Source organism: Camellia sinensis, chromosome 5, assembly GCF_055761805.1.
Source record: "Camellia sinensis isolate YWXY chromosome 5, ASM5576180v1, whole genome shotgun sequence".
NCBI lineage: Eukaryota > Viridiplantae > Streptophyta > Magnoliopsida > Ericales > Theaceae > Camellia > Camellia sinensis.
Genome location: NC_138965.1, coordinates 216,524,146 through 216,535,340, shown reverse-complemented (window position 1 = coordinate 216,535,340; position 11,195 = coordinate 216,524,146). Strand labels below are relative to the sequence as shown.

Sequence of the window (11,195 nt, the reverse complement as noted above, 5' to 3'; positions counted from 1 at the left end):
AACAAAGATGGGGAAATCTATTTCAGCATTAGCCATCTCTGTTCTGACTATTACTCACAAATTTGAAAAAAATTCCAAATAAGATGAAATTAAGTTGATTTAGTGGTTTTATCTTTTTAGCCTGTGCATTTTTTCCAAATATATATACCATTTCAAGTACATTTTCCTCCTTTAGAGATTGATCCAACAAATATTTAACTACTTTGTTTCATATGTGAGATCATTCCCGACCAAATTCACAAATAGCTCTGATACAATTCTCACGCGATCATGCCAACTCAGATGTGATTCTTCAGAAATTTGAGGGCTTCCATTTATTGGTATTGTATGTTTGCCTTCTGGCTTTTGATCAGAAGTAATAGTCTCAATGCCTTGTAAAATTTGATATTCATCGACTTGGTTCTCATTGAAGCTCTCCCTGAAAAGGTCAGCCAGTTTCTTCACATTATTGGTTGAAGAAAATTTTTTTTTTTCCAATAACAATTAAATCACTAAATTGACATTCTAAACGAATGAATTCTCCTAAAATTTGGTGGTTCATGGTTGTAATCGACTTATAATATAGGTTTCACTAGAAGAAAATATAAATTAATTCTGATGAAGAATCGGTATTATGCTAAAAGAATCAAAATAAAAGACATAAGGACTATGATTCGGATAGAAAATCTTTGGAAAAGCAAACAAACATTTCATAGAAGATATTGTTGGAACAATTTTCTATGTAAAATAAGTAAGTTGAAACCAAATCAAACAAATAAAATAAATTACTTACAGAATTTATTTACCGAACCGAATAAATATTTAAAAAATCAAGTCTAGTGTGTAACACTCTGTCCTTAAGACAGATTCTCCCCGCTATGGTGCTTACGGATAAATGACGTCTATCTCTCAGGGATATAATGATCTTCACAAATTGTAGTAGCACTCTAAACAATTTGTTCAGTGAACAAAACTTGTGTTCTTTACTCTCTAACTTTTCTCTAAATAACTAATATGAAGAATAATGCAAATAGCGTAAGAAATGGAAAGCAAGAAGATGATTTTCGGAATACCGAAATGCTAGAAGATGTCCTGGTATTTATAGGGCTGAACAGGTATTATTTGAATTAAACAGATCTTATTTCAAATTGAACAGGTGCAGAACCAGTTATAGATCTGTTGCAAACTGCTGGGCAGTTTTAAACCTGTATGGAAGAAACTGAATCTGTCTGGAACTTCTGGGCAGTTTAGAGCAGATGGAAATTAGACCAGAGGAGGCTTATTTGGACAGAAAAATTTGAAGCAAAAATTAAATTAATTTTTTCCACAAGAATTTAGTGAAAAAATTCAAATAAATTTTATCTAAAAAATTAATGTTAGGACCCAACTTGACCAAACCGGATGGCGGCGGCGCATCCAACCTAAATGTTACCACTTAGAACTTATATACACACATAAGTTCCCTTTAAGTTTCAATGTCGGATAATCCATTTCAAAGAAACCAACATTTTACTTATTACTTTTCCAAAAATGACGACAAGTTCCCATTTACTCATAAATGGTTTTGACGAACCATCTTTACCTTGTGACTTGTCATGTGGCGAGGAACATGTCACATCTTTAGACCCACCCCAAAAGATGTTTGGAACTCACTCAAATTTGGGCTCAAAGTTAGCCCAAAATAAGCTTATAAAAACCAAAAATACCAACAGATATAAATTAATTCACAAGAAGAATCAGAATTATGCTAAAAGAATCAAAACAAAATACATCTCAGGACACTATGATTCGGATAAAAATCATTGGGAAAACAAACAAACATGTCATAGAACATATCAAAGTTAGCTAACATAAGAAAAAATGCTCAAAAAATAACTAAAGAGTGGCTTACTTTGTTAAAGGATTAGTTTGCAATTCTTTTCTTTTCCCTAATTTTTTTCTCAGGAACCAAACAGGGGAAAGAAATCAAAAAATTTAAACCCTAGTTGAGTAATCAAGATCAGAATCATACCCAAGCCTCCAATATTACAATATAAGGTAATGACAATATAAGGTGAAGTTGGAGAACCCAACACTAAGAAAATAAGAGAAATTATATATATTACGGGCAAATATGTAAACTGACACAAATATAATGGTAAATATGTATTTTCATGTAATCTCAAAGAGAAGGCAATTGTAATTATATGCCAATTGTAAAATTTCCACAACTTTATATTTCACAACTCTCATATAGTTTACTGGAAAAATAAAATGGTATATACAACAACCTAATATTTCACAATCTCTCATATATTTCCAAAACTTCATATTTCACAATCTCTCATATATTTCACAATCTCTCATAATTCAACCACCTAATATTTCAACAGCAAAATGTGCCAATCTGGTCTTTCACAACAAGGCAACAAACGGAATTGCCATGAAACAATTTATTAGTCGATTAATAGCTCACTTCGGAATGGTGTATACATTACACATCCTTGACCAAGTAGAGACATTGAGTTTTCAGCGAGCCATTGCTATAGCCATTTCATTAGGAATTAATGATCTCTTGACAATACCTTTGAAAGGATGGCTCGCAAATGGATCTTCCACTTCATATTTAATCCAATTGGTTCATTGAACTGCATCTCCATCTTCAATTCATCTGACAATTCTTTCAAAATCCTCGCTTTTGTCCTCCTTTGAGTTCTCCAATTTCTGCACTTGAGAGGCCATTTGACCCAATAGTCTCTCCTTCACATTCTTCATGTTATCCACCAATCCTTTCAAAACCTTGTTTTTCTCCCTCCTCTAGAAAACAAAGAAAAACGAACAAAATCATCATCAACTGATGAGAAAACATATAATTCACCAAGCGTACAATAATATTCTTCAAAAACAAAAGAAACAAACAATTAGTTACACACGCATCTAAGATTAAGGATAAAAGACACAAGTAACCAGATATATACTGGACTCGCCTAATGGTCAAAACTTTATCACTTCCAAAAATGGGTGCATATAATCCAAAATGCTTGATTTCTTAATTTGACTAATTTTAGGCCAATTGCATGACTAAAAAGAACGAGTTGTGTTACATCCCCTAGTTTTGTTCCTCTAATTTCATTTCTAATGACGTGGACACTCCTCTCCCTATCATCTTTAGCCTCACCAGTTCCACATCATTACGGATCGAATTGGAGAAGCAAAATTAGAGGAATGAATCATTTTCATATAAAAATAATAGAAATTTGTTCTACATCACAAAGACACCATTGGCCAAAGCATAGAAACATACACAAAGGCATAATCAAAATGAAAATATGGGAAGTAAGTCAAAAAAGAAAAGGGGAATTAGTTACCATGAGATGAAGAGGGTGATTGAGTTGGGTTAAATCATCGTCGACAGGAAGGCACCCATTCATCCAACTCCATGGTAGTATGAGGTCCACATAAATGTTTCGTAACCTTCGCAAAGAACTTTTGTTGCCCATTCGATGCGCCCAATGCTTGAAACGTAATGAGGTAGTGAAATTGATACCCTTAAAAATTGGAGAGTAGGCTGATTCTGAACAACACAAATCAATAGAGATGGGCTCAATATTAGTAATATTTATTTCTTATTCAGGTTTTAGTACACACAGGGAAAACAGTACCAAAAGAGCGATGTAGGGTATTTAACACATTCTTTTCTAGTAACATAAAATTCTCAAACTCATCTCTGATTACACCACATTAATAAACTCAAAATATGAAAGTATTGACTCACTAAATATCTATTTTCCAGGTGGCCTACACACTCGAATCTTATGTTAGGTGGTGATTCTAAATAAATATTTCAAGAATCTGAGCAAAGCAATAAAATTAACAATATTTCAAATATCGTTATTAAAACACGGATTTTTTCTAATAATTATTGAAAGTGAAAATTCAAGTGCTGACACCCATGTTGCTTTTTAAGCATGATCCATCAATGAAGACCTTATGACTATTTCCAGCTGTAGACCAATTAGGAGAACTAGTAACAGTAAAGGATTTTGGATTATTAAAGTTTAATTTGGCATTGGTTACGATAGTCAACTTTTTTTTGTTAGGACATTTTTAGTCTTGTTTGGTTTTTGTTTTTGGTTTTTTTTTTTACTTTTGTGAGAAAAAAGTGTAATGATTATGGTTTAAATGTGACATTTTGTCTTATTGACTTATATAGCATATTTTGTCTTTTTGTGTTTTTTTAGCCCCAAAATGTTTACCAAACAAGGACTAAGAAAGTCTGCACGTTAAACACTGAGTCATCCAACTCGTTCAATACAAAATCTCGTCAAAGGTGCAAAGCACTCAGGTGTTGAATAAACTGCAGCGAGCGTTTTGAGAGGATTAGGCTGGGAATGTTTAAATGCCAGTTGATTTTGAATGAGCCAAATAGCACAAAGGATGGCAACAGATTAAACCAACCCATTCCGAAAACCAATCTTTAATACTGTATTTGGTTGGGGGATTTAAAAAGGGATTTGGTAAGGGAAAAGACAAAGTTAGGTGAAATGTAAATAAAATATACTTAGATTTCACTTAGTTTTACACATATTTTCCCTTTCTCTTCTCAAAACTCTCCCCAAATCTCCCAACTAAAGATAGCATAAAGGATAAAGGGGTACCCGTATTAAAATCAAATCCCAAAACAGATCCTGGCCAAACCAATTTTAAGAAAGGACATTCAAAGCAAATATGTTCTATCATCTCCTCCTCCTCAAGATTACATCTCGCACAAATCTGATCCAATTGGAAACCTCTAGGCAGGGCCGGCCTTGATGTTTTCAAGACCTAAGGTGGAATCTTAAAATTGGAGCCCTTCGTCTATAATAATAAAAAAAATATTTATTTAAATTTTTTTACTCTAAAAGTGTATAATGTCAATTCAAAGTTAATATAGTGGGAGTCATATTTATAATGAATAAGATCTAAAAATATATATTTTTTAACTTGGTCTTTAAGAGAGAAACATTTTTTAAAAAATAAATTTAGAATTCATTAAATTTGAATTTTATGAAAATTTAAAAAGATATTGATGATATATATATATATATATATATATATAATTCCAGACGGAGAGGAAATTCCAAACAAAGGAATCTTGATTTTCTATTCTAACGAATCCAGGTCTAACATTAAACATCCAGGCGAGGGGATTTGGGGAATATGAACAGCCAACATATATATAAAGTCTTGATAAGGCGTGGGAGACCTTGAAATTCTGTTTTCCCCAAGACGGAATCAATAGAGTTTCCATTGCCCACCACCCAAGGCAGGCAGTCCCTTACAAGGGTTTTATCTCTTCACAAAAAAAATTTCAACATTCAGAGCAATTCTGGACAAAGTCCACAAAATACACTAGCGTAATCAAGGGTTCATATCTCTCTCTCTCTCTCTCTCTCTCTCTCTCTCTCTGTCACTCTACACACTTTTCCTTCTCTTTCGTCTCCAATTCTCACTCTACACACTTTTCCTTCTCTTTCATCATTTCCTCAACTCTCAGCATCATTCTTAGTCACACACACACCCAGAACCGACAGTCCTTCCCAGGTATGCGATTTCTCATTGTTCTTTAATTTTTATTTTTCTTGGTCACTCTGTGTTTGATTTGATTTGATTTGATTTGATTGAGGGATTAACAAGTAAGAAAAAATATGTTGAACCTCTCCTACCACTTTGAAGAATGATGTTTTCACTAATTTTCTCATCATTTTATTTTAATAAATATTAATGCAAAAAAATATATGAAGGAAATTTTAACAAGTTAAATACCAGATGAGTTCAATTAGTTTGATTGATTTTACCACCCTAGTCATGGGCAATTCTTAAGTAGTACAACTAAGACCACCCATTTTTGAATAATTCTACATATACTAATAAGCTTACAAAAAATACAAGAAGCCAAATGTGATTAGTTGTCAAAAAAACAATGACATTTAATTATCCAATGATATTTGAACATGTATGTTTTTAGTAAGATTGTTAGTAAGAGTTTAACTAGATGTAGCATTTCTCCCCATTTTTTCACGGTAAGGAAAGTCTTACCGACTCTCACTTTCTCTTAGCTAGTGTGCTTCGCGAATGTGGACTATACAAGTAGTATAATTACTTGAACTGTCTATCAATGCATATAAATATATCTTCAGATAATCTTATGTTTACCAAGTATTGATGCTATCTTTTGGCAGTGCTTAATTTGAAGCAAAGATGACTGGTCAAAGTATATATACTACCACCTTTAATCTTACTGTTTTTCTTTTTCTCTCATTGCTTTCACAATTTGTTTCTCTTGAAACCAGTAGATTCAATTCCAATGATGGTAATTTAACCACGCGTTGCATTGAATTCGAGAGGAAAGCCCTTCTTAAATTCAAAGAAGGACTCACAGATCCTTCTGGTCGGCTTTCTTCTTGGGTTGGCAAAGATTGCTGTCGATGGAAGGGTGTGAGCTGCAACAAACACACTGGCAACATTTTCAAGATTGACCTCAGAAACCAAGGAGGAGAATATTGCAGTTTGTTCGAAGGACTTGCAGACAATAACTCCTCATCTTGTTTAGGAGGTGAGATAAGTCCTTCTTTGCTCAACTTAAGGTATTTAAGTTACTTGGATCTAAGCATGAATAATTTCCATGGAATCACAATCCCAAATTTCATCGGTTCACTTGAGAAATTGAGTTATCTCAGACTTTCTCAATCAAATTTCGGTGGAATGGTTCCGTCTCATCTTGGAAATCTGTCAAACTTGCAATATCTTGACCTCTCTCTCTCTACATTTGTTTTTTACTACAATATTTGGGCATCAGATTTAAACTGGCTTGTTGGCCTATCTTCTTTGAAGTATCTTAATCTTGGTGGTGTGAACCTGAGTGAAGCAACAGATTGGTTGCATTCAGTTAATACCATGCCCTCTTTGTCTGAGTTACACTTGTTTGATTGTCAACTCCCCAACTTTCCAAAATCTATACCGAATATAAATTTTACTTCCCTCTTGGTCCTCGATCTCTCTTCTAACGAGTCTAACTCTTCGTTACCTCTATGGCCTTTCAATATTAGTACTCTTGTGGAATTCAATGTCAGTTTAAACAATTTTACGGGTTCCATTGTCAATGCTGCTTTGGGAAGCTATCATAACTTGCAATCACTAGATTTATCTTCTAACTCTGTTAGTAGTGACATAAGTGAACTTATAGAGGGATTGTCTGGGTGTTGTAACAGTAGCTTGAAGGAGTTGATATTGGGGTCCAACAAATTTAATGGAAAGTTGCCCGATTCGTTGGGACACTTGAATTATTTGAGATCGCTTGTACTGAATGATAATCTGATCTCAGGTCCAATTCCAGAATCTGTTGGAAGGTTGTTTTTTCTAAAGGAATTGGACCTTTCTTTTAATGAGATGAATGGCTCTATCCCTGCAAGTTTAGGAAGACTCACAGAGTTGACTAAATTGCAACTCTTCCATAATTCTTGGAAAGGCCTCTTGTCCCAAAACCATTTACAGGGTCTTGCAAAACTACGAGTTTTCTCCGTATCTTCGGACACAACTTGCATTTTTGATGTGACACATGAATGGGTTCGTCCATTTAGCCTGTTAGCTATCCGAATCAGTAACTATCTGTTGGGTCCAAAATTTCCAACATGGCTGAGAAATCAGAAAGAACTTTCATCCATAGTCCTCACAAATGTCTCCATTTCAGATACAATACCTGACTGGTTTTGGAAATTGTCGATGCAGATTGACATGCTCGATTTATCTCACAACCAAATTGTCGGTGTTGTTCCCAACTCATTGGGAATTTCCTTTGTGGACTTGAGTTTCAATCGCCTGGAAGGCACAATCCCACTCTGGCCTAACGTAAAGTTTCTTTTTCTGAACAGCAATTTATTTTCAGGAGCAATTCCTTTGAATATTGGCATTGTCATGTCATCGTTGATCATTCTTAATCTTTCCGGGAACTCTCTAAATGGTACCATTCCTTTGTCCGTATGTAAATTGAAAGTTTTGTATGGTCTCTATCTTTCGGACAATCATCTATCTGGACAAATTCCCATCCATTTGGACATGCGTGCTCTTGGGGGAATAGATCTGTCCCAAAACAATCTCTCTGGCCATGTTCCTGAATCAATGTGCTCGCTACCGTTTCTTGATTGGCTGAGGTTGAGTGGTAACAATCTTTCTGGCGAACTCTCTTGGTTGAAGAATTGCAAGAGTTTGTACACTCTTGATCTTGGAGATAACAAATTTTCCGGGAACATACCAGGATGGTTGGGAGAAAATCTTTCATTGCTTTCCAAGCTCCGAATGCGATCCAACTTGTTCACTGGAGATATACCTCAACAGCTATGTCTTTTGTCTGATCTCCACATCTTAGACCTTGCTCATAACTATTTTACAGGATCTATACCTCGCTGTTTGGGAAATTTGAGTGGCTTTAATCGTTTCACCTCTGCCAATATTCCATTTGCATATCGATTTTTTTATACTTATCAAATGGATTTAGTAGTGAAAGGAAGACAATTTGGGTATACCCTCACGCTTGAGCTCGTTAATGTTATAGACCTTTCAAGCAATAATCTATTTGGGGAAATCCCAGAAGAGTTAACAAATCTTTCAGACTTGGGTACCTTGAATTTATCAAGAAACCAATTGACAGGAAAGATACCAGAGAAAATTGGAGAACTCCGATGGTTAGAAACACTAGACCTTTCAAGCAACCACCTCTCTGGTGAAATTCCTTCAACCATGTCTTCTTTAACATCACTGAGCCATTTGAACTTGTCATACAACAACTTTTCTGGATCAATTCCTTCAACCAACCAGTTCCAGACTTTCAATGATCCATCCATTTATGAAGGTAACCCAAAACTTTGTGGGCTCCCATTGTCAACCAAGTGTTCCATTGCAACTGATGTTGATACAAAAGACAAAGATGGCAAGAAAAAGGAGGACGATAACAAAGACAAGTATGATGAGTTGTGGTTCTATCTTAGCACAGGAATTGGATTCATTGTAGGATTTTGGGTCGTTTGTGGCACTTTGGTACTAAAAAGGTCTTGGAGACATGCTTATTTTCGATACCTAGATGAAGTGAAAGATCGTCTCTTTGTGGTCATTGCAGTAAATGTGGCTCGTTTTCAAAGGACGACATAGAGATGGTTGTTTTGGTGTCTTCTTATGGTAATGATTTTGGCTCTCTTTTTATTTTTTACCCTATATTTGAGATTATGGTTGTTGATAGTATTTGTTAGTTGTCGTCTTTTCGTTTTTGATTTTGTTGTCATTGTTGCAGTGAACTTGAAACAAACAAAGGTTACAGGCATAGAAGGAAGGAAGGAAGGAAGGATGATTTCATAAAACCGTTAAAAATTATGATGTGTCTTTTAGATCTTGGTTTTGCTGAGTTGTTTTGTTATGTTAATGTTTTTCCAGATTGTACCTTGCTTTTCTAATTTGTCGAACATATAAATAACATTAGAGGATTTCCATGAAAATGTGATGTTATGATCACCTTATTCCTTCTCTTGCTCTCTGAATTAAAACATTGATTTGAAAACAGTATGCAAGTAAGCTGATTACTCTCACACTAAAAAGGATGGTGTTAGGTTTTTGTAATTGGCAATCCCGTTTAATAAAACTCTATTCAGTTGTATTTTTATTCCCTCTATTGTATCTATGAGTTAGGAGGGTTTAGATGCGAATCCAACCTCGAGTTGTGGCTGTGTAAAGGAGTTTGTTCTGAAATTTCGTATCTTGACTTGAACATTCTTTGTTTGCCACTTCGCTGACTAAGCACGGGGATTGATCAGTCTTTTGTGTGCTCGAGCGGTGAAGTCATTCATCCAGTATCTCTGCTTACATTCTGAACTTCTGGAAAACATGATTTATAGCTCAAACGGTAGATGTTGCACTCGAACGGTTGGGCTATATGTGAGCATCGTCTTTAGTCAACTGCTCGAGCGGTAAAGTGAGTGCTCGAGCGGTCTTCGCGGCTCTATTTAGTATAAGGTGTGTTGTTTGTTATTTTAAAGTTTAACCCATCCAGATTTTTAGAGAAGAAGAAAAAAACAAAATGTTCTATATTGGAGGATGTTTTATATGAGTTTCTATGATGTATAGAAGGTGATCGATTGATCAACGAACTACACACTACAAAAAAATTAAAGTTTGAAAGACCAAAATATAGGGATAAAATTATTTCTTAGGGACCAAATATTTTTGTTACCAAAAGTGTCGGCATTATACTTTTAGCAAAGAAAATTGGACATTAGGGATAAATTATTATCCTTTTGAGACTAAATTTTTTGTCTCAAAAAATAAATTACTTTGAGACTAAATTATTTTGTCTCTAAAAGTCTATTTATTAGTGACATTTTCAAAATTGTCGCTAAAAGTCTTGTTTTTGATTTTTCGGTATGACTTTTTAGTGACTATCCTCATGACGATAAAAATTGGTCCCTAAATGTTTTTTACAACAAAATTTTCACTTTTAGAGATCAAAAAATTTGGTCTCTAAAACTCTTATATGTTGTAGTGACATATTGACAAATATAAGGGTTGGGTTGGTTTTATTCTTTTATTCACAAAAAGTGAGAGGTGTTCATTAGTGAATTCTAGGTAACTTGGGTCTAAAACTTTAGTGGAGTTTGGAGTGACTCATTATTGTGGATTTCGGAGTATTACTCTCGGAGCATTGAATAATTACTCATAGAAGACAGAACAATAACATATATTTAAAAACAAAAATTGAATAAATTTTGAAAATTTTATTGATCTAAAAATTATTTATCACAAATTCCTTCAATTGAAACAACGCTGGATTCATGAATACTCACAAAGCTTCTATAATGCTGCTCTTTTGGAATGAAGGCTCCCATTTTTTATTGGACTAGGAAAATGACCCATTGGCAATTGCCCAATGTGGAGTCGATGATTCTATCGCCTTTGAAATAGCGCAGTAAAGTACCAGCTGCTCAGAATTGGCTCTAATTAGCTACACTTTTGGGCGTCTCGAAAGTCTCTCCCGTCCTATATTTACAAACAAGTAGTGGTACAACTACAATCACCCATTTTTACTGGAAAGTAAGTAGAAACCTCCTTATGCAAAAAAGACAAAGTAGCCGGACCCATTACACGAATGATGGGTTGACACATCAGGTGGTGCAATGAAGGTGGTATAAAGAGATGGTAAATGTAACATTATTCCT

At 34.6% G+C, this 11,195-nt stretch overlaps 1 protein-coding gene across 4 annotated transcripts; it reads left to right on the top strand.

Moving 5' to 3' along the window:
- Positions 1-5,083: 5,083 nt before the first annotated feature.
- Positions 5,084-9,505, top strand: LOC114323613 (receptor-like protein EIX2). 4 transcript variants are annotated; one of them, XM_082871465.1, is made up of 3 exons: positions 5,113-5,541; positions 6,294-9,168; positions 9,281-9,505. In XM_082871465.1, the coding sequence occupies exon 2, from the start codon at positions 6,610-6,612 to the stop codon at positions 9,139-9,141; it is 2,532 nt and encodes an 843-aa protein (XP_082727591.1). In that variant the 5' UTR covers positions 5,113-5,541; positions 6,294-6,609; the 3' UTR covers positions 9,142-9,168; positions 9,281-9,505. The 4 variants fall into 4 exon arrangements, with proteins under 4 accessions (XP_028127065.2, XP_082727591.1, XP_082727592.1 ...); XM_082871466.1 differs by having other exon boundaries at positions 5,207-5,541; positions 6,291-9,168; XM_082871464.1 differs by lacking the exon at positions 5,113-5,541 and having other exon boundaries at positions 6,067-8,954; positions 9,110-9,168.
- Positions 9,506-11,195: the final 1,690 nt, after the last annotated feature.